Source organism: Podarcis gaigeae (genome assembly GCF_964106915.1).
Source record: "Podarcis gaigeae genome assembly, chromosome: 8".
Taxonomy (NCBI): Eukaryota; Metazoa; Chordata; class Lepidosauria; order Squamata; family Lacertidae; genus Podarcis; species Podarcis gaigeae.
Genome location: NC_139684.1, coordinates 20,654,827 through 20,678,850, shown reverse-complemented (window position 1 = coordinate 20,678,850; position 24,024 = coordinate 20,654,827). Strand labels below are relative to the sequence as shown.

Here is a 24,024-nt window from a genome sequence, read left to right as displayed (position 1 = left end):
CTGCATCTGGCGAGCCAGCACCAGCACCGCACACGGAAACGCCGTTTACCTTCCCACTAGAAAGCGGTCCCTATTTATCTACGTGCACTTAGGGGTGCTTTCGAACTGCTAGGTAGGCAGGAGCTGGGACCGAACGACGGGAGCTCACCCCGACACGGGGATTCGAACCACCAACCTTTCGATCGTCCTTTCGAGGTCCTAGGCTCTGTGGTTTAACCCACAGCGCCACCCGCGTCTCTGTTACTTAGGTGTATTTAAATTACAGCTATGGCTTGAATCCCAATGCATCTGATTCAATAAGACTCTAGTCCAAAGAAGACACGTGCCATAATAGAATTGGTTAGTCTTTAACATGTCATGAGACTCTTGGTAGTGTTTGCTGGAAGAAGTCTAAGACAGTTGCTTTTCTTGCATTTCAAGAGCTTCATTTGACCTGGATTAGACCCGGTAGCTTTTTCCAGGATCAGTATTGCCTCTGTGTGTGATTAGGTACAGAATGATATTTATTACTGTCAGGTAGGTTAGGCCATGATAGGGTGTATAGTCGAAGATCATCAGAGAGCTTTGTCACCGAGTGTGAACCCTGATCTTTCAAGTTTAAATCTGACACTTTCTGCATTTTACATGTTCCTCTTCTTCTTCTTTGGCGATCACTCGTAGCTAAGTAAGACTGTCTTCCATGAACACGGTCTTAACAGTGAGTCTGTAAGTGACTGTGGAGGCCAATTCTGGATCCACACGTCCTTCCACAGTGGGTACATAGGTTTCTGGGCGGGAGTTAATCATGGTGAGGATTTGCCAACGTGCCTTCCTCTTAGCACATTTTCCCCTTTCATCCTGAGTTTGAGCGTTTTCAAAGCCCATGGCACCTTTGGTAAAGGCTGTTCTCCAATTGGAGCGCTCACAGGCCAGTGTTTCCCAGTTGTCAGTGTTTATAATACATTTTTTTAGATTTGCCTTGAGAGAGTTCTTGAACCTCTTTTGTTGACCACCAGCATTACACTTTCCATTTTTAAGTTTGGAATGGAATAGTTGCTTTGGAAGACAATAATCAGGCATCTGAAGAACATGACCAATCCAATGAAGTTGATATTGAAGAATCATTGCTTTGACATTGGTGATCTTTGCTTCTTCCAGTGCACTGGTATTAATCCGCCTGTATTCCCAAGTGATATGTAAAATTTTTGGGAGACACCATTGATGGCATCTTGGTTGGCAGTGTCCAGGCCGTGTGTGTGTGTGCAGGGGCGGCGGGGGGGGAGGGAACTGGCCCAGTCCTCGCCAGCGACGCCACGGTGAGGACTGGACAGAGCAAAGCAGGGCTACTCTATGCCTCTTGCCTGCCTACACGGGGGGGGGGGGGGAGCCCGGCTGGCCAACGTGGCCCTTGGCGGGTAGAAAGGAGCAGCATGCCGGGCTATGCTGGGGTCACCTGCATGGGGGTGCCTGGTTCATGCCCCCTCAAAAATTGTGTGCCTGGGGCTATGCCCTGACTCTGAGAATTGTGTAAGTTGAAACTGTCCCATTAGGAAAGAAAAAAAGGCAAAATAGCCTTTGCATATGGCAGGTCTGTTTAGAAATCGTGACTAACTGAATGCTGATAGGCGTGCCTTTACCATCTTGACTTTATCTAATCTTCCTCATTACTTAGTAAGCACCCTGTTGGATTAGGTTAAAGTCCCATCTAGCCAAGTGTCCCGTTTCCAACAGAGGGTGGCCAGAGGCCTGTTGAAACATGGCATGAGAGCTACGTAGCTCCCTTGTGGTTCTGTGCATGTACATGGAGGTTCTACTTAGCTAACCGTTGCTAAATGCTATTTATTGATTTATAGCATGTGTGTCCCATCCTGTATCCAAAGGGTCTCTCAAAGTGGCTTTCAAAAATGACTGTCTCTGTCCCCAGGTTACAATATAAAGAGATTTGAAGCACAAGGGGGAAATGAGTGGGAAATGGAACATCTTAAAAGTTACATATCTTAGCATTACAGTTGATATCAGTGGCAGTTCTGGCCGTCTTGTTCTTGATAAAAAGAAAACTCTTCTCTGAAGCACTCTTCTTCTTCTTCCCGCCTCATCCACAAAACCCCAGCACCTGCCTCACAGTTCTTCATTCAGAACTAGGATAGACCTAGCCTCTGCATATTTGTCAAATCTTCTAAGTTATTTGAACTAGGGGCACCATTGAAATCAGTGGGACAAATGATTCATGACTTACCTTCAATTGATTTCACTAAACACTAAGTTCAACTACCTTAGTCACTCTGGACCCAACCCTATTCTTTGTTAAACTTGAGGAGGCTCCTTGCACATTGAAATGGTAGACGATAAAACATATCCCGCAAAATTAGGTGAAGTAGAAAGCACCCCACCCCCCCAAGAAATCACGCAAACCAGCAAGAGCTGTCTGCACAAAAAGTTAAGAGCGGAGCACCAAAAGAAATACTTTCTATTTTATTAAGAACACTTTTCATCTAGCTCTCTGGATAGCTTATTGTTAAATATAAATCTGGAAAGCAATGAGGTATGTTATAATGAAGCCTTATTTACCTAGGGATCCATCAGCCTCGCCATCCCCGGACCTTGGAGGGAACAAAAGTACCAGGAAAGCAAAATCTTCTTTGGAGAAAAAGTTTATTGAAATCTGTGCACAGAGACAATCTGTGCGCAGAGACAACCAGAAGGATAGTTCCTAAAAACTGGTTGTGTCTCAAGACACTTCAACAGACTTTCTTATACTTTTCTGAACACTCTCCCCCCTCCCATACCCTTTACAGACTTTCCCCATCAGCTGGCAAATGTTCAACTTCTTGCTTAACACTCCTATCATTCTGCTGGCTAAGCACTTCCTCATACGTATCTTTCTACTAGCTAAGCACTCCCCCCTCCCCTCTTGCTTGTATGTGTCTTTTCTTATTTTTGCATTAGTAAGCATAAGCACAGGAAGAGGGCCTCTTTGGCAGGCCTGGTTAAATCTGCAAACAGCAGCTAAAATATTTCTGCAAGCCAAGAGACGGACTCTTGACCCGCCAGACAAATTTAGCAAACACTCACTGGCGGTGTGCTGACTGTCTCGCCGAAATTTGCAGAAGTGAGATTTGCACAGGATTAGCACAGGAATGTCCTGCAGATAGTATTTGAGAGCAATCTTTCTTAGGTACAAAGTACAAAGCAAGCACAGGGAATACTGAGAGAAATCCTTCCCATCTCCCTTCACTCCCTCCTCTTCTTTTGAACAATCTATTACTTAGATTCGTTCTGGGGTAGGGGTCTATATTCTCTCATTACAGCAATTACACGAGGTCCCATCATGCGAGACATCATCTTTTCCATCATATTCTGCAAGCATTGCATCAAGCAGGGAATACAAAAGCAGAGAAGCAAAAGGATTATAAGTGACCCTACTATTAATACCATAATATTCCTGATCCAACTACCATCGGGCAGCCAAGAATATAACCAATTCCATGGATCACCTTCTGTAGTTTTTAGCGGGTTTTCAGCTATCATTGTTTCCATGTGGTCAATTGTGGCCGAAATGCTGACATTATTATCTGGGATAAACATGCAGCAATGAGAATGAACTAGCGCACAAACTCCTCCCTTCGAGGCCAACATTACATCTAAAGCATAACGATTTTGCAAAACGACCTCCCTCATAGCAGACACTTCTTGGTTGAGGTCCTTTAATGCCTTAATGGTATCATTAAATAGTCCTTCTGTCCAATTGGCGAGCAAATGAAGATCTCTATAATTCATGGCTGCCCCTAAGGAAGGTAGTAGGCCCCGCGATATCTGGGTCCCAACATAATGGTTAATAGGTGTATTCACTGCCCTGCGGTTACGCAGTCTGAGAGATGTTGGTAACTCTCCTATCTTATATAAAAGGGGAACCACCACTCCTAGGGTACAGATTCCAGTAAGATCTCGGGGAACGGATTTAAATGCTGCATCGCCACAAATTAGCCAGAGTTCCTCCGGAAGAAGGTGACTGATGTTTCGGTGTTGCTCCGACCACTTGAAAGCTTGTGAAAACAGAAGGCTTATGTGCCATAGCTCCTGGGTAAAATTTAATAGGGTCTGAACAGAAGAATTGGAACTAGAGCTTTTGTGGAGGTGGTGCATATCAGTCATTAACTTGGCGCTAGTATCGGATTGATAACACCGGGAGGTATTTCCATAATTAACGAAGGCAGAGCAGGCCCTATCAAATACAAAATTCAATACATGTAAGCAATCAGGGTAAATCCCTCGTGGGGTTGACCCTTCAGAAAATTTTAAACAAATAAAAGCTGGCTCGGACAGGGCCAATTTTACAGGCGGCCACTGAGCTTCTTCAGGGTTTTTTCTATTTTCTATATTAAAAATATCATCAATGGGAATTCCATGTAGCATCAAACCTGGCCTTTTAGCATAGGGTGGTATGTGCATACACAGCCAACAATTGGAAAGATTTAACATTGTGGTGAACTTGAACATATCCTTGATATAAATATTGTCTTTCCACATCTTATGATAATTTTCTCCTCGTGATATTTTACTCAATAATCTAGTCCCCATCTGACCCTGTTCACCAGGTGCAGTACCTTCCTTGTCTCCTGCAACTAGGAGAACGAGGAACACTAGGAGGATCATCAAGGGGATAGAAGGATCGGGCCGTCGTCTCCCGCAGAGCCTATGACGCTCATGCCAGCAGAAAAAGAGACACATCCATGTGGCAAGGGCAGTTGTAATAACTCCCATCCACCATCCCCAATTACCCCATGGTTCCTCCCAGCAATATTCAGGGGGTGTGCTCATTGTTGGAGAGCCCACTGATATTCGTGCCCGATTACCTGTTGAGCCTCAAGGATGAGAGCCCACCGGTGAGCTGATGCTCCCACTATGTGGGTCAACTTTTCTACTAACCCTGTTGGGTGGATTGAACTTTCGTGCTGCCTCCCTACTGACCAGAGCATATGGAAGCTGAAATCCTGGGATGGCAACTCTTACTGGCACTTGTTCAGCAATTTCAATGCACACCTGGTTAAGGCTCCCACCCCTGCAACACTTGCATTAAGATAGGTTCCGTCCCATCTAACGCCTGGATTAAAAGTAGGACCTGGTCTATCAAATGAGGTTGGTACAGTGCTCTACCCCCCAGATAACAGTTGACTACCCTCCCACAACAGCAAGAGCGGTCCAGAACTCGATAGATTTCAACCGTCTCTGCAACTTCCCGTATGAGCACTATCCACACGTGCTGGACAGTGGTGTGGGAGAGGAGCCACAACGGGGCAGTGGGGTGTTTCAATACGGCAATCTCATCAATCCCCAGTTTCCAATAACCAAAGAGTACGCCATCTCTTACCACCGGCAAGACGAACCATTCGTAGCAGAGGCCAGCAGGCCAGTAGGGGCGGTATGGTTCAGTGGGGTCAGGGCTGTGGGGCATAGAGCAGATAACAGAAAAAAAAGAAAAGAGAAAGTCCTTATGAAAATATTAAATGTCCTGGTGGACTTCCTGGATCAGTCCCGGCACGGGTTTTCACGTTGGGGACGCTGCCCGCGGGCGCCCCTCCCATCCAATTCTTCAGCTGTGCGTAGAGATATCAGCTTCCGGTGTGATATCAGCAGAGCGGTCGTCAGCGGAGGGTCTGGAGATGGTCAGCCAAAGGGGTTAATCAGGATTTAGTTGCACAGTCCAATCTGTAGCGGTCACTCTGGTGTGGTGGACCCAAGGGGTGATGCTGGCGACTTTCACGGCAGTGGGTGTGGAGAGCAGGACGGTATAAGGTCCCTTCCAGCACGGTTGTAGCAGCGTCCGTGCCCAATCTTTTACCCACACTTCATCACCTGGCTCGAACTGATGCAGCCAACACACAGGGGTTGCGAGCCTGGGTCCACCTGTCGAGACAAAAGAAAACTCGGAAGAATGTCTGGACATAATTATTCAATTGCATATCCTGACCAACATGTGGGCACAACATTCTGACATATGGGACCGGTCTCCCAAGCACAATTTAATGGGAGATTGCGGACCCTGAGTAATGCCAGGGGTAACATTGTCACCCAATTAGACCCAGTTTCCTATGTCAGCTTGGATAGCTGATTCTGGGGTCTGCGTGCTGTATGCAACTTTCAGTTGATTTGTAGTGCCTTAGCCAATTCCTGCAACATTGAATGAACAAAGGCTGGTTCATTGTCACCAGGTTTAGGGCTTTGGTGAGCGCAGTTAATTCTGCCAGCTGGGCCGATGTTCCAGGCGAGAGTGGCTTTGCCTTGATCACCTGGTCTTCCAGGGCTACCACTGCATAACCTGCCTTCCGGTGTCCAGCCTCAATGAAGCTGCTTCCATCCATAAACCATGATGGCCACTGGGGGTCTGCTTCATCTTTAAAGTCAGGCCTGCTAGAGTACACCTCATCCATTACTTCAATGCAGTCATGCGTGGGCTCCCCACCTTCTCCTACCGGTAATAGGGCAGCTGGGTTGAGGGCTGTGGTGACTTGGAATTTCTAACGCGGATGTAATAATAGCATCTGATATTTCCTCATTTTAGCCTGGGAGAGGAAGTAGGTGCCTCTCGGCAGATGGCATGCTGATTCTTTCCTAAGCGGCCTCGCCCTCCTCCCCGGGCGGTTCCTCCTAACGGTGGACCTCCCGTCCTCAGGGCCATCAACTTCTCCTTTTTCTTCTGGGCCTCTTCCTCCCTCTGATCATAAGTGGTCTGGGTTAGTTCTAGCATCCATTCAAGGGTGTGGCCCATAAAAATGTTCCTGCGGATATCGGGCGCTGCCTGGGCTACAAAGGCAGTTTTTATGATAGGGATATTGGCAGCCTTATCTGGGTCCACAGGGGTATACTGGCGGTAGGCTTCCTTCAGCCTCTTTAAGTAGGCTCCAGGGGCCTCCTCTGTTCCTTGCACTATTTCTCTGGCCTCCACAAAGTTGGTGAGTTTTCTGGCTGCCCTCCTCATGCCATTTAAGACATTCTGGCGATAAGTGGTGAGGGTATTTTGCCCTTCAGCGGTCTGATTTGCTGGGTTTTCTTCAAATGAAGGGTTTTGGTTCCTCCAATTACAAACTTCTGCACTAGAGAAGGGGACATGTTGAACTGTATAAGTTCTATTGGGCACCACCCCATCAGGTCCCGCGGGGGCCGGAGGGTCATACACTCTGCGGAGAGGCATCACTCTGGCCGCGCCCTTTTCCTGTGCTTTATGTGCCCTATGGAGGGTCACACTTTTCACTGCCTTCCCCACTCTTTCTGCCACTTCCTTTTCTGTTCCCCTGTACATCCCGCTGTTTTTAACAAATGGGGACTGACGTCCACTTCTCCTGCATAAGGTTCCACATACTTTCTTGAACGTTCTGCCTGTTCCTCTGTTCCTATCTTTCCATCACTTGTCAACTTAACCAATCTTCCTACAAATGCCTCATCCTCATCATCATCTTCTCTTTCTTCCTTTCCTTCATCTTTGCCCAGGTCTAACAATGCATTGTCCACGGGATTGGGGGCTGGGTCATCTGCTCCCTGTGGCGGGGGTGGTGCCAGGGCTGTTGCCGGGGCATTAAAACTTTATCTTCTTCCCTCTCTAAATCCTGGAGGACTGGGGGTTGTCCTCCTGTCTTCCTGAGCAGATACAGCTGCCTGAGACTTTTTGGCATCATGACTTCAGCCAAGGGGGGGGGGGGTTCCTTTCCACATTGGTCTTCCATGTGGAAATATAGGGGATTTGATCAGAATGGACATTCAAAATGTTCTGATATAATGGATTAATGAATTACAAATCAAGGGTCCTGGTGGACGGCCAATTTATTCTTTTGGGTGGGCCAATCTAATTCACACAATGTCCTCATCCTCCCCCTTCATCAGCTTAAATCCCCAAAAGCATTCCAAAGGGGTACTTTTACTTTAGCCAGAACCCATTTCTTCCAAATACTCCGCTCCTATTCACAGTAAAAATTCTCTCACACTTCATATACTACAGATTGTGATCTGCGCGAGGTCGCCCTGGCAGAAAATGCACAATCCTGCAACCGCTCGGCCAAGGGGCACTAATACCCCGGCCCACACTCGACAATTCAATCACTGGAGTATCTGACATGCAACACACACAACATACAAATCACATCAATATAATTTCCCCTCCTTCCTCTGTTCCAGATTTATGCTGGTGGCACTCTCCTGCACAACCAGTCCCCTTATTCCTGGTGGCTTGCACTCTACTGCACAACCAATCCCCTTATTCCTGGCTGGCTGGCACTCTACTGCACAACCAATCCCCTTATTCCTGGTGGCACTGTACTGCACAACCAGGTGAGGCTGATCAGGCCTCGCCCTGCCCTTTCCGTCGGGCTTACCTGTTCCGCTGCGGACCTGTCCCTTTTTGGCGCCGTCCTCTTTTCCTCCCTCAACAAGATGTCTCCACTCCAGAACAGTGTGGCTGGCTCCCCCCCACGAAACAGGCGGGGTGCGCACGGGAGCCTGCAAAACGCTGCCGAGCTGTTCACCTTGGTTGAGCCTGGCCCTCCGGTCCGTATTGGGGAGGAGGCTTATCCCGGACGAGCCCCCAAAGAAATGAAGCCTTATTTACCTAGGGATCCATCAGCCTCGCCATCCCCGGACCTTGGAGGGAACAAAAGTACCAGGAAAGCAAAATCTTCTTTGGAGAAAAAGTTTATTGAAATCTGTGCACAGAGACAATCTGTGCGCAGAGACAACCAGAAGGATAGTTCCTAAAAACTGGTTGTGTCTCAAGACACTTCAACAGACTTTCTTATACTTTTCTGAACACTCTCCCCCCTCCCATACCCTTTACAGACTTTCCCCATCAGCTGGCAAATGTTCAACTTCTTGCTTAACACTCCTATCATTCTGCTGGCTAAGCACTTCCTCATACGTATCTTTCTACTAGCTAAGCACTCCCCCCTCCCCTCTTGCTTGTATGTGTCTTTTCTTATTTTTGCATTAGTAAGCATAAGCACAGGAAGAGGGCCTCTTTGGCAGGCCTGGTTAAATCTGCAAACAGCAGCTAAAATATTTCTGCAAGCCAAGAGACGGACTCTTGACCCGCCAGACAAATTTAGCAAACACTCACTGGCGGTGTGCTGACTGTCTCGCCGAAATTTGCAGAAGTGAGATTTGCACAGGATTAGCACAGGAATGTCCTGCAGATAGTATTTGAGAGCAATCTTTCTTAGGTACAAAGTACAAAGCAAGCACAGGGAATACTGAGAGAAATCCTTCCCATCTCCCTTCAATAAAAGAAAAAGGGAAAACAACAATAGGAGCTTGTGCAGGATCTTACCTGCTGGGCCCAGCCAGGGTTTACTATCCTACCAATTTCTTATGAACTTCTGTAGGCTCCCTATGGAAAGTTTAAAGAAAATATACCTGCTTTGCCTAACCTTTTACTTTACTGTGGATACCGTCACAGCTTGTTCCTTTAACCTTCTACTACATATAGTAGTGGGATAGAGGAGATGAACAGACCCACAGAATTGTACCAAATACTTTTTTAAAAAATATAAATAAATGTAAGATTTACTTGCAAAGTAAACAGCTCTTGGCTTTGATTCTTGCTTAAATAGGTCACTGTCGCTCAAAGTATACAGTTGCTTGAACACTGATACTTTAAATTTTATCATTGCTGCTTCAGAAGAGGTGGCTATAGAGTTGCCCTCATTCTTTGCAGGCCAAGCAAAGCTACTAGCCAGTTTTGCTGGTCTCCCACCCTAATTACCTCAGGTCAGGGGACTACAGAAAGGATAAAAGACATCTGAAGGCCCTGTTTAGGGAAGTTTTTAATGTTTAATGCTGTATTGTGTTTTTAATATTCGGTTGGGAGCCGCCCAGAGTGGCTGGGGAAACCCAGCCAGATGGGCGGGAATATAAATAATAAATTAGTAGTAGTAGTAGTAATAGTAGTAGTAGTAGTAGTAGTAGTAGTAGTAAAGCAGAGTCTTTTCAGCTGTCACTCCTACTACCCATAGGTTTGCTTCAGCTTTATGGTAAAGTCTTCCGTCTGGTTAAAGACCGGGACTTGGTCACAATCAAAGATGTCATGGTTGCTTCACCTGAAGTCTCCCAGCTTCCTGAGGCTAATGGTCAGCTTCTGGCTAGAGGAAAAGCAGCTATCTTGGAGTAGTCCCCCTGGAGACTCCCTTGGCTTCCCCCTAGGTTCTGCATGCTCTTCGCCCCCTGGCAAATGACTGACTCCACAGACAGTTCTCTGCCAGGACTTATATACAGTATACTCCAGCCAGAACCCTCTGACCAATCATAAGTTTCTCCCTGGAATTCTGAACCCTCACTGGCCTATAATTAGAATCCTGAGTCCTCATTGATCTGAAACAATGGTTCGGGATAGGATGGTCTGAGCGATATTTTGGGATAGAATGCCCTCTGAAGGACCTTGCCACCAGCCGACCCTTTTCTATTCACCTGAGCCATATAAAAAGCTGGATTCTGTTGCACCCGAAACGGGAAAGCCTTGCAATTACATAACAAATGCACCTATTCTGAACAGCTATGCTGCTTCTTGGCAAACATACTTTGTATCTTTTCTGGTTCTGAGAGTTGTTAAAAAGGTAAAGGGACCCCTGACCATTAGGTCCAGTCATGGCCGACTCTGGGGTTGCGGCGCTCATCTCGCTTTATTGGCCGAGGGAGCCGGCGTACAGCTTCTGGGTCATGTGGCCAGCATGACTAAGCCGCTTCTGGAGAACCAGAGCAGCGCACGGAAACGCCGTTTACCTTCCCGCCAAAGTGGTACCTATTTATCTACTTGCGCTTTGATGTGCTTTCGAACTGCTCGGTCGGCAGGACATCTATTTCCCATAGTGGAATCTCGCGTTTCGTACCGTCCTCCTTGTGAACGCTGCGGCTTACAAGCTCCACTAACCCGGAAGTAGATGCCCCTTCTTGCGAACTTTGCCCCGGGATGTAAGCCGAAGTCACGCGCCAGCAGCGAAAGCGCCATTAGTGAAAGCGCATTTAATGTTATGAGCGATTTGGGATTATATACGGACCTCCGGAACGGATTAAGTTCGTAACCAGAGGTACCACTGTACTATGCTCACCAGAAGTGGGTTAATCCCTCTTCCCAGAACAACTCCGAGAATCGTAGCTCTGTGAGGGAATGGGGGTCTCTTAACAACTCTCAGACCCTTTATGAACTACAGTTCCTAGGGGGAAGCCATGACTGTTAAAGTGATATTGTACTGTTTTAAATGGCTAATGCAGGTGGGTGTATGGAAAGTATATACAGTGGAACCTCGGGTTACATACGCTTCAGGTTACAGACTCTGTTAACCCAGAAATATTACCTCAGGTTGAGAACTTTGCTTCAGGATGAGAACAGAAATCGTGCTCTGGCGGCGCAGCGGCAGCAGGAGGCCCCATTAGCTAAAGTGGTGCTTCGGGTTAAGTACGGACCTCTGGAACGAATTAAGTACTTAACCCGAGGTACCACTGTACAGATATGGCCAGTCTACTATTACTTGGTTCCTTTTTAGGGTCAAGCTCCCTTAAACACTGCTTCCAACAATATAAGCTTCCAAAAATATAAGCTATTGTGCATTTAATTTATGAATTGCTTCCCATGACACTGAAGCAATTTACAATTTAATCAATTGCTACCCCCCACATTTCATTTATTTCTTACTACTTTATTACATTTTATACCCCACCATTTCTCCAAGGAGCTCAAAGAGGCATGCATGGTCCTCTCCCCCCCCCCCCTTTTATATTCACAACGACCTTGTGAGGTAGGTTTGGCTCAGAGTTGGCGGCTTGTCGGAGGTTACACCATTAACTTCACAGCCCAGCAGGGGTGGGGTGGATTTGAACTCGGGTCTCTCCAGTCCACCACCCTAACCACTGTGCCACACTGCCCACTGCACAGCAGGATCACATCACACTCACTTTGTGGGGTGGAGAGCCCTTGAATGGAACTTTCAAATATTTTTCTCTGTGTGTGGTTCTCTCTGACCCTCCTCCATCTCTATTCCATGGTAAATAGTGGGAAATGTTATGAGTGTCTTTTTGCCGCTGTAGTGACCACAAAGTATTGTTTTCGACCTCATTGTTTTTGAAAATGCAGGCATACATTCTGGCAGGGAGTGAGATTGGGGGCTGAGAAAGAATTTCCAAAATACGTGGCATATAATCACTGGCTTGTTCTGTGTTCTTTCCTTCCCCCACATCTGTCTCGATGCCAACTTAATAGCTCAGCCAACTGGTTAAAGTTCTTATGGCAGCCGTCTTCCCTGTTCCATTTTCCAGCTTCTTGCAAAATTGCTGAGGAGGTTAGAGGGTAAATATTTCATTACCTCTTGATTTATTTGTCTGGAAGCCAGTTTTAGTCAACCCGCCGTGGTTTTGTTGAGCTGGCGCTTGGAACGAGATCTGTGCAACGGCTTTAAAATGTTGTGGGTTTCTCCAAGAGGCTTCAAATCCCCAAGAGGCCCTGCATCCCAAAAATACGCTCCCCTGCCAACTACCTTCAGGATTTGAACCGAAATATTTGATTTGGGTGTTTGTAAGCAGCTGAAGAAATAAATCTTAGGCTGTAATTCTATACATGTTTAACTGGCATGAAGCCCCATTGTACTTTTTAAGTATATTTGCACAGTGTCATGCTGATACTGTGATTTAAACACACTGCCCAATTTGCATATGATCACCTTAGGACCATTAATTTCAGTGGGTCTACTCTTGAGTAAAACTTATAGAGCTATAGACCAGTCTGTTCAAACAGCTGTGAAGCGTTACATGGAATTTTTGTAAACATTTCTAAGAATGACAACTCAATGGCAAATACTTCCATTGTGTGCATTTTAATGTGTGTGCTTTTTGGGGGGGAGGACTAAAAATCAACACAGATTTAGCAGAGAATTTTAATAGAATCTATATTATTTAATGCATTTATATCTCACCTTACATGGTGGCATACATGGTTCTTTTTCCTCTGTGTTTAATCCTCACAACAAACTTTTGAGGTAGGTTAAGCCAAAAGGCCCTGACTGGCCCAAGGGCACCCAGTGAGCAGGGCACCGGGCGCATTTTGCACCTAAAGATTCTCCTCAAAAAGTCTGGGTGGCATTTTTTTGCACCCGGCTGACACTCAAGGATTACTGAAACAGATGTGCTTTGAAGCCTTGAAGTATATGTTAAAGATAGACAACATGTTAAGGAATAAAAATAAAAATATATCTAGTAGCACCTTATAGACCAACTAAGTTTGTATCTGAAGAAGTGTGCATACACACGAAAGCTTATACCAGAAAAAACTTAGCTGGTCTATAAGGTGCTACTAGACAATTCAATTTTATTTTTCTATTTCAACTGCGTCAGACCACCACGGCTACCTATCTGAATCTTGAATATGTTAAGGAATTTAACAAAAAAGAGTAGAGTGTTTTGAAAACTGAAGTATGGTACCAGTATTTTTACCGTAAAGACCAAAATATACATGTATTAACAGTTTCTGCTAAAAATGTGATATTAACAATAGGTCACTTATGTAAATTGCATATTACCGTATTTTTCGTCCCATAAGACGCTCCGTCCCATAGGACGCACCTAGTTTTTTGGGGGGGAAATAAAGGAAAATTTCCCCAGCGCCAGCCTCCAAACCAGGTCGGGGAGCAGTGGGATGGTGGCGCTGCGCCTCCCCGCTGTCCCCCGAGCTTGTGGGGCTGGCCGATGTCTGCCCGAAGTGCGGGGCGCTCTGCTTCAGCGTGCCCCACGCGCCGGGCAGCAGGCTGCTATCCGCAGCCTAGGGAGCCCTGCAGGAAGTCCCGCGGGCTCCCCAGGCTTGCTGATAGCTTCCTGAAGCCTGGAGAGTGAGAGGGGTCGGTGCGCACCGACCCCTCTCGCTCTCCAAGCTTCAGTGAAAGCCTGTATTCGCCCCATAGGACGCACACAGATTTCCCCTTCATTTTTGGAGGGGGAAAAGTGCGTCCTATAGGGCGAAAAATACGATAATTCATTCTTATCAAAATAATAAATAAAAAGTGTTGCTGACCCCCGCCCCAAGAGGTGACTAGACATTCTGTTTTGGTGCCCACAACCCAGGTCCCAGAAGCTATTTGGCTCCTAGCTTTTCTATCCCAGTTTCTAACACTGCCACTGAGCTTCATGGCTTAGTGGGAGATTTGAACCCTTGTCTCCCAGGTCCTAGCGTGACACTCTAACCAGTATACAACACTGACTGTGGACTAGTATTTCTTATTTATTTATTCAGTTTTATAGACCGCCCTTTATGAAAAGATCCCAGGGCGGTGTACAACTATAAGAACACATGTTATGGAGCACAGTAAAATAATAATAATAATAATAATAATAATAATAATAATAATAATAATAATAATAACAACGACTAGACTAGCTTCTGAAATCATAATCCCTAGGAAATGTGAAATCAAATTTCATAAACCTTTTGGGAGGGGTGTTTCTTTAAAAAAAATGTTTTTTTTTTTAATTGATTTTTAAAAATATATATTTATTTGTTTATTGCAGGGAATGGAAGTGTACTCTGGAAAGAGCACTTGAAGTTCCCTGTGAGCAAGAACAACTTTGGAGGATAGCCTGTGTGGACTGCTGGAGGCGCTGAACCTTTCTCCCCACTTAAGCAGAGCTTCACATTTGGCCGATGTTCTCTGGGCCCAGACAACCAGCTGTTGTTTTGGGGCCTCAAGATGGCCTCCCTCGCAAGCGTCCAGAATTTGGAGAATGTTGACGGTGTTGCCGCCTCTGCTTCTCTCCTGGAGGAGAAGCCCAAAAGCAAAGGGTTTTTACAGCTCGGCTCCTTCTTCCATTCCCGGACCGAGAAGTACGTCATCGCCAGGAGCGAAAGCGTCCCGGAGGAGAACGTTTTGAAGATCACCATCACCGAAACCACTGTCATTGAGTCGGACCTGGGCATCTGGAACTCCCATGCACTCATCTACCTCACCTTGTGGTTTTTCTTCAGCTTTTGCACACTTTTTCTTAACAAGTACATCCTTTCACTGCTGGAAGGGGAGCCGAGCATGCTGGGTAAATACTTCTTTCAGGGGGTCAAACCAGACAACCTTTTGGGTTCCTTCCTGCTCTACAATGCAGGCGTCTCTCAACTTACTCAGGGGTTACATTCCAGGGATAGGGCACGAAGCCACAACCACATATAGTCAAAACACTTTAGGTCCCATGGCAGGCGGGATTGCTAAACTCTTTTTTCTCAGACGCCCACCCTGTCTCCCCGCCCTTTTAATTTTAATATTTGTCCAGCTGAATGCGCCCAAATTAAATGCACGTAAGTTGTGAGCTACCTCTTCTACGTTCCTATGGCTCTGTGAAGATGGTCTGGGGAACCTTTGGCCTTCCAGATGTTGACAAGCTACAGCTCCCATCATCCTGAGGGTTGCAGTTCAGCAGCATCTGGAAGGCAAAAGGTTCCCAACACCTTGTTTTGGTCAGGGTGGGGAGGCTCCAGATCTTGCCACACTACAACTCCCATCATCCCTGACTGTTGGCCATGCAGGGAACAGGGGCTGAGGGAACTCCTCCAGCATCTGTGGGGACACCAGTTCCCCATCCCTGGTGTACAAAATGGTTTGGATCTAGACTAAGTTTTTAGTCCCTTTGAAACTAACAGGGCTGGAGTTAGAGCAGGCCTGCTCACTTGATGTCCATGGTACTACTACAACCTGACTCACATAGTTTGGAGCAAACCTTTATACATGTATTTGTGTGTGTTGTTTTTCTTTTAAGTGGCAAGCTGATGGTTCCAACCAGTATACATGGTTTATTTATGTGTGTTTGAGTAACAGTGGGATATATATCTTGCGTTGCATCCAGACAACAGCCCATCTGCACTATATATTTAAAACAGCATTTAAATATTCATGGCCTGCCCAGAGAATCCTGGGAGCAGTAGTTTGTTAAGGGTGCTGAGAGATGTTGAAGAGGCCCCAGTTCCCCTCACAGGGCTACAGTTCCCAGAATTCCCTGGGAAGAAGCCTTGATGATTAAACCGCTCTAGGAACTGAAGCTATGTAAGTCTCCCCCAGCCCTACATGGAGATGCCTGGGCCTTTTGCATGAGAAGAAGATGCTATGCCACTGAGCCCTCCCCACCAATATGGTAAGATGAGACCCAGGGTCTATGGGGTGTTTGAATGTTCAAGCCCCAAATTTACCATAGAGCATAACCAAGCCTTCCATGCAGGTTTTTTGAGTGGGAGGGAGAGCAACGGGGGAGGTAAGGATCTGTCTCATTCTGGCTCTGATCCTCCCAGGCGCCGTTCAGATGCTGTCTACCACTTTCATCGGCTGTGTCAAAATGTTTGTCCCTTGCTGCCTCTACCAACACAAGACCCGCGTCTCATACCCTCCCAACTTCCTCATGATCATGTTGTTTGTCGGGCTGATGAGGTAAGAAGCGGCTAGAAATCTTTCTAAGGCAGGGATGGGGAAACCACCGTTCATTTTCTCAGTGTCCAAAAAAGAGGTGGTATCTTCCATCAGCAATAAAAAAATGCAATAAAGTAATCTAAAGGTCACACACACTCTGTCACCTCGGATCTTGTCTCTGGACCTCTGTTTCAACGCAAAGGAGAATGTCCACCTGAGCAGCTAGAATGGGCATTTTTAATCCTAAAGGCCATATTCACTTATGGGCAACATTCTGAGGGCCCCATGCTAGGGGTGGATGCGGCCAGAAGTTTTTTTTTAAAAAGTGGCCAGGGCAACACATGTAAATTTTTACCTTTCCCCGCTAAGCTAGCTTACACACACACACACACACACACACACATTATGAATTCAAAGACATAATCTGGCCAGGCAAAAATGCTTGAAGAGAGTTCTGAGGGCCAGATAGCGAGGACTGGAGGGTCACATTTGGCCTGCAAGACTGAGGTTGCTGACCCCTAAGGAGAGGTGTGCTTGTCATTTATTTATTTTTTCATAAATGTATATACTGTATATGCAATAATGTGGCTACTTTATCTCTCGCATTGGGATGAACAGATTCGAGTCTGCTTCACTTTTGCATGTGTTCATTTGTCAGTCTGTGAATTTCTTTTAAAAAATGCATGAGAATCCATACTTCAGTCCCTATTTAAATATGTCATTCTGGATATATTTTCTCAAAAATATGCCTTTCTAAAGATACATTTCCCCCTGAAAGTGTGCATATCTAAACATGTTGTAAGCAGCTGAGAATGGGTGTTTTGCTTTTATACACCCAAAAAACAAAACAAAACTGTGTTATTTAAAACTTAGTTACCCCTCTTCTCTTTTCAGGTTTGCAACTGTGGTCTTGGGCCTAGTCAGTCTGAAAAACGTAGCTGTCTCCTTTGCTGAGACAGTGAAAAGCTCCGCCCCCATTTTTACCGTCATCATGTCCCGCATGATTTTAGGAGAGTACACAGGTAAGTCTTGCTGAAACTTAGGCCGCATCTACACTATCCATTTAAAGCTGTATCACGTCACTTTAAACCGTAATGGCTTCCTCCAAAGCCTCCTCTGTTAAGCGTGCTGAGAATTGTTAAGAGCCGCCCTTCCCCTCATACAGCTACAACTCCCAGAGTTCCCCGAGAGCAAGGAATTGTCTGTAAAACCACTCTGGAAAAGGTAGCTCTTGTGAAGCCTCTTGCATGGTGCTAGGCAACAAAGGCTCACCTGCTGTCTTGGGGATATGCCCACCTGTCAAACTTTGCCCAGGTGGAACCAGAAGGGGACAAGGGGAGTTAAGGCTCCAGACCACCAGCCAAATCCACCTGCAAGCCAGGCCGTTGGGGCAGCAAATCCTATGTGTGAAGAAGGGCTCCCTTCTCTTTGTCCTGATCTGTCCATCCTAAATCTCAACAGGTCAGACCAATCTCTGGTCCCTGAGCTTACATAACCAAATGCTAAGCAGCTTTGGAAATATGGCCATTTCCTGATTTATTGCCTTTAAAAATGCAGTGTGTATTTGTTTTTTTTAACCTGTTTTTGTTTGGATCTGTTTTTCCCCTCTTTGCCTCCTTCCCTCTCCCTCTCTCCGATCAACCCCTTCCCCCTACAAAGGATTGCTCGTAAACCTGTCTCTTCTCCCCGTCATGGGAGGGCTTGCTTTGTGCACTGCGACAGAGCTGAGCTTCAACGTCCTAGGCTTCTCGGCAGCTTTGTCTACAAACATCATGGACTGGTAAGTACTGTATTTTCCCGTATATAACACGCCTCCGTGTATAAGACGATCCCTATTTTTTAGGACCGCAAAAAATAAATAAATTGGGGGGGGATTGCCCAAATTCTGCTGGCTGCTGCCACCAATCGCCCGTCCCCCCCCTCTGCTATTCATGTAGAAGACTACCCACAATTTTGGCCTATTATTTCTAAGGAAAAAATAGAGTCTTATACATGGGAAAATATGGTATATTGGAGACTGCAGACAGAAGTGTGTGAGATGAGTGTGTGTGTACAAGAAAGAGAGAGAGAGAGAGAGAGAGAGAGAGAGAGAGAGAGAGAGGGAGGGAGGGAGGGAGTGTTTCCTGTGGCTGTTAATGTGCATATATCCATGTGCATGTAGTAGATATAGATATGAATCACAGTTGTTTTATTTTAGTTATAGGGGCCGGGCCAAAGGACCTTTTAGGTCCCTTTCAACTCCTAACAGTTCTATAATTCCATTAATTCTGTTCATGGTATGCAGGCATCCCCCCCACTTACACGACGGGAGTTACGTTCCAGGCCCCTGCGTGCCTAGAAAGTGGAATCGTGTAAAGTGGGGAGCACCACACTTCAATAGGGAGGACACATGGGGAGGAGAGAGAGAGAGACCCACCCTGGAAATTGCTTGCAGCTGCTTCCCGGCCAGTACCGAGCCTGCCTACCTGCCTCCCTGAAGGCAGCCAGCGCACACAGCGGCTGTGGCTGGCCACGGAGGCGGAGGAAAGGTGCCCAGCGAAACTGGTGCCAGGATGCACCTGCATGGCAGAGGCAGAGAAAAGGTGCCCTCCACCCCATTCCGCTGGTTGATCAAAGTCTGCCCTTCCTCACTCCAGCAGCAGCCCCAAGTGACTTCCAGGCAGCAGCCCTGAGTGAGGGAAGGCCCATTTATTCATTTAGTTATTTATTTCATGGCATGTGAAATAGTCATGCGTGACTGGGGTGTGCATAAGTGGGGGGGGGTGCACCTGTAATGTATTTCTGCTTCTGTTCCTAAATTTATTTACCTGCTTACTGCATTTATAGCCTACCTTCCCACAAAAGGGGCTCAGTGTGGCTTACACAGTTTTCCTTGCAACAGCTCTGTGAGGTAGGTTAGGCTGAGAATTAGCGACAGGCCTCAGGCCACCCAGCGATGTGTTCTGCAACTTGGTTGGAGACCTTTGCGAAGCAGCAAGTCTAATAAATAATAACAATCATTCCACGCACACACACATATACGCCTGCACGCACGCACAAACCATGTTCCTTCTCATAAACAAACGTGTGGTTTCCTCCCCCCTTGCAGCTTGCAGAACGTTTTCTCCAAAAAACTGCTCAGCGGAGACAAGTATCGCTTCTCGTAAGTACCCGTCGTATTTCAGAAACCAAAAACCCCTCCGCATTGATGAACCATTGGTGAGTCCTTCTTGTTTTGCCAGCTCCCTCAGAGGACAGCAGCCAGTTTAGGAGGGCTCTCAGAGCCGTCCTAAATCCATCTCTTTCTTCACAGAGGTCATAGCAAGTTCCTTGGCTCCTAGCATGTGAGAGGGCTGGGACTCTTCTCATTGTTTGGGTTACTGCGAGGGTTTTCCATGTGATGCCCTGCAGGTGTCATTGGACTCCAACTCGCATCAGCCCAAGACAGCACGGATTATTGAGGATTAGACAAAATCAGGGAGGAGAAGGCTATCCGTGGCTGCTAATAACAATAATAAAAATAAAATTTTATTTATATCCCGTCCTCCCCAGCCGAAGCTGGGCTCAGAGCTGCTAACAACAATAAAAGTAACACAGCATTCTAAAATCAATTCATTCTAAAATCAATTCAAATCATATTAATGGCAACCATTGGGCTAGAGTTCTGTGAGGATTGCCAAAGGAGGAGGTCAGACTGTGCCTTGGCCAAAGGCCTGGTGGAACAGCTCTGTCTTGCGGGCCCTGCGGAAAGATGTCAAGTACCGCAGGGCCCTAGTCTCTTGTGGCAGAGCGTTCCACCAGATCAACAATGACTCTGTTCTACTTTCACTTTTGAATGCCTCTGAATTGGCTGGGAATCACTAGTGGTGAGAGTTGCCCTTGTGCTTAGTTCCTGTCATTGGGTGTCCTCAGAGGCATTTGGTTGGCCACTGTGATAACAGAATGCTGGACCAGATGGGCCACTTGGCCCAACCCAGCAGTTTCTTCCCCCCTGTGTTTTTTCTGGACTGAGCTGCCTGTTACAGGACAACGGGCCTTTTTGTTCTCCGCCCAGGGCTAATCAAGCTTCCCCTGACCTCTGATTTACTGGACGTGATCAGATAAGCATGCAAAGCAGGCTGTAGCTGCCCTCTGAAAGAAGCTTGTTTGTTCCTGTGTTGAATTTTGTTTCATTTAGCAGGATTTGTATCTAAAAGAATTAAGCAGGTCTCTAAGCCTGGGGTGTGGAATTTCCAGCCCAGGACCTAAACGGGGCCTAGGAGGGGTTCTAGTTTGGCACCCAAGGCTATTTCCCCTAAGCGTGTCCACCTGACATCATATATGGGGCAAGGAGAGAAAAATCTGGATTGGCTGCGCAACTGCTTTCCGTGTGGGAAGCTTGGTCACTCATTCAATCCCCTCTGAAAGCAGGCTCCAAAGGCATCCCATTTTCAGAGTGATCGACAATCTATTTCCTCTCATAGAGCTGAAATTCCCAGAGTGGTTTCCCAGTCTCCAGGGAACTCTGGGAACTGTACCACTTTTAACAGTGATGGCTTTCCTGCGAACTGTAGTTTGTTAAGGGGTGCTGAAAGTTGTTACGAGGACCCTGTTCCCCTCCTAGAGCTACAGTTCCCAGAATTCCCTGGGTAGTACCACTCTGGAAATGGGGGGAATAGGAGTCTCCTAACAACTCTCTGCTCCCATAAAAAATTACAGCTCCCTGGATTCTTTGGGGAAAGCCATGACTGTTAAATTGGCATGATGCTACTGTAAATCTATAGTGCAGCTGGAGCGTTTTGTATATGTTGATGCCCAGCATAAGCCATGCACCTTCCATGCATTTAAAGCACATTCCCCACCCCCTCAAAAAGTATCCTGGGAACTGTAGTTTATTCATATGGAGCTACAATTCCCAGCACCATTAACTAACCACACGTCATGCTTTAAAAGTATGATGGGTAAATACATCCTCTCCCTGTGAGAGCAGAGAGCAACTGAAACAAAGGAACAGAGAAACCAGTATGTCACATCTGTCTCCCTTCTCCCGTGAGACTTCCAATAGCCTGGAATCCCTGGAATGTAAACAGAGTCCTGTGACTCCAAAGGCAGCTGCTCAGTGGCAAACAGAAACTAACAAGGAATCATACATATGGACCACTGCTGTGGGTAACCCTTCATCGCTCTGTCACAGCTTGTTTTGTTTTGCTTTTAAAGATCATCTCCAGTTTCAGCAGTGTATTGAGTTTGGGTGTCTCCCGTTTCATCCTTCTGACTGTTATTTCCATTGCAGCCCATGCAAAATGCTAATTTCACTTGATTAATTCTCCCCAACCAACACCACTTCCATAGTGCTCCTGAGCTTCAGTTCTACACCAGTGCAGCCGCAGTGATCATGCTGATTCCAGCTTGGATCTTTTTCATGGTGAGATTTTTTGTGCATTCTTCCTCCTCCAACCCCACTATAAACTAAGAGTCCTGCTCCATTTTCAAAGCACCCAAATTCAAATCTTGCCTCTGTTACTAAGCAGCCGTAAACAAGCTAGGGTCCCCCAGCCTCTACTTGCCTCCTCCAGATCAGCAGTATGGGAAGAAGAATGCCAGCTTGTATTACAGTGGTACCTCAGGTTACATACACTTCAGGTTACAGACTCTGCTAACCAGAAATAGTGCTTCAGGTTAAGAACTTTGCTTCAGGATGAGAACAGAAATCGTGCTCCAGTGGCGCGGCAGCAGTAGGAGGCCCCATTAGCTAAAGTGGTGCTTCAGATTAAGAACAGTTTTAGGTTAAGTACGGACCTCCGGAACTAATTAAGTACTTAACCTGAGGTACCACTGTAAGGTGTTGTGGGGATTATACTGACATGTTGTATGTAAAGGGCTCTGATCGCCATAAAGCAAGGATGGGGAGGGAACCCGTGGACTCTGACTTCTAGCAATGAAGGGCCAGAGGTTAGTGACAGAGCATCGGCTTGGCATGCAGAAGGTGCCAGGTTCAATCCCTGGCCTCTCAAGGTAGGGCTGGGTGAGATCCATGTCTGAAATCCTGGAGAGCTGCTGCCAGTCAGTGTAGACAGCACTGAGCTAGATGGACTAATGGTCTGGCTCCATACAAGGCAGCTTTGTGTGTTCATATGAAACCTTATAGGTGGTGTATTTTGTCTGCATCCATCAGCAGGCCACAATTTTTCTCCCTGCTGCTCAAAAAGGAAACTGTCTTTGAAACATCCCTGTAAGAAATCTGTCCCTAGGAGAATTATGCAGGGAGCAACTTCACATAATGGAAACCATCTAAATCTGAATAATGTAAGAAAAACGCACATGAGTGTCCAGAATCTGAAAACCTGGAGAGCTGCTGCCAACCAGAGTCAATAATACTGAGCTTAGGTGATCAATGGTCTTACTCAGTACAAGGCAGCTTCCTGTGTTTCCTTACTTTTCAGCGATCCCTTTTCTGTGCATTTTAATGAAGCCTTCACTGCCTCTCATCTATCTTCCTTTTTCTTTTCTTTTTCCTTTCTTCTTAGGACGTGCCAGTAATTGGGAGAAGTGGGAAGAGCTTCCAGTACAACCAGGACGTCGTCGTGCTGCTTCTGATAGATGGAGTGCTGTTTCATCTCCAAAGTGTTACGGCCTATGCCTTGATGGGGAAGATTTCCCCTGTGACTTTCAGGTTAAGAATCCCCCTTGCATTTTGTCTTGCGGCTTTTGAAAAAAAGATTTGTGTGCATGTATTTAAACAATGGATTTCCTTCCTTATTGACCAGAGATTGGTCTCTTATGGCGCCTTACACCAGGTGACCACTGGCGATAGGTTGAGATCTACTGCCTGGTAGGTCAACCCTAAGGGTGCGGAGGGTGGCCTTTTCAGTGGTGGCTCCCTGTCTGTGGAATGCTTGCCCCAGGGAGACCTGCCTGGAGCCATCCTTGTCCATCTGCAGATGCCAGACTAAGGCCTTTGGTTAATTAACACGGTCTCCCATGGTGGTGTTTGTATTTTCGTAGAGTGGGTAGGACTTTGCAACTGGATGAGTGTTTTATGGGTTTTGAAAGTTTTCTGGTTCTAATTTGATTTAATTTTGTTGTGGTTTATCTTGTCAAGTTGCTCTGGCGTTTTGTCTTCAGTATAAAGTGACTGATGAATGTTGTTAATACCAACAGCGAATAATAATAGGTTGCTGGATAATTTACAGTACATGGGCAAAAGTTTCCGTATTTACCTGCTGTTTTAACGAGCTAGAAAGACAGCATAGCGGGATGCAAGGTCTGCCAACGTGGTGCCCGTGGGCACAATCTTAGCCCTTCCCTATATTGGAAGCTGAAGTTTAACAATGGCCATGGAGCAGAAGAGCCAGGGCTAAAACTCCTGAATGCAAACATATTTGCATTGTTTGGCCCTTGTGGGGGACAGGAAGGAGGCATAGCTCAGTGGTAGAGCATCTGCTTCGGAAGCAGAAGGTCTCCAGTTCAATTCCCCATCGCATCTCCAGGTAGGTCTAGCATTGCATACAACCCAGTGAGTCTCCCCGGAGCATAATGTAGGCCCCATACGTTTCAAGCACCACTATACCACTTTAAATGGTCATGGCTTCCCCCGAAGGATCCTGGGAGCTGTAGTTTGCAAAGGGTGCTGCAAGTTGTTAGGAGAGCCCTATTCTCCTCACAGAGCTACACTTCACAGAGTATC

The 24,024-nt window shown here is 46.5% G+C and overlaps 1 protein-coding gene across 3 annotated transcripts in view; it reads left to right on the top strand.

Annotated features, from left to right (window-relative positions):
* The window catches only part of SLC35E2B (solute carrier family 35 member E2B), a 33,441-nt gene that overhangs the window by 4,506 nt on the left and 4,911 nt on the right, over positions 1-24,024 (top strand). For 2 of the 3 annotated variants that reach the window (XM_083752725.1, XM_083752724.1), the window contains exons 2-8: positions 14,506-15,024; positions 16,265-16,400; positions 17,274-17,401; positions 18,039-18,159; positions 19,468-19,521; positions 21,690-21,762; positions 22,865-23,010. In XM_083752725.1, the coding sequence (XP_083608851.1) occupies positions 14,685-15,024; positions 16,265-16,400; positions 17,274-17,401; positions 18,039-18,159; positions 19,468-19,521; positions 21,690-21,762; positions 22,865-23,010 (998 nt within the window). In that variant the 5' untranslated portion in view covers positions 14,506-14,684. Of the gene's footprint in view, positions 1-12,203; positions 12,299-14,505; positions 15,025-16,264; positions 16,401-17,273; positions 17,402-18,038; positions 18,160-19,467; positions 19,522-21,689; positions 21,763-22,864; positions 23,011-24,024 lie in introns of those variants that run through there. The other variant, XM_083752726.1, reaches the window with a different exon arrangement.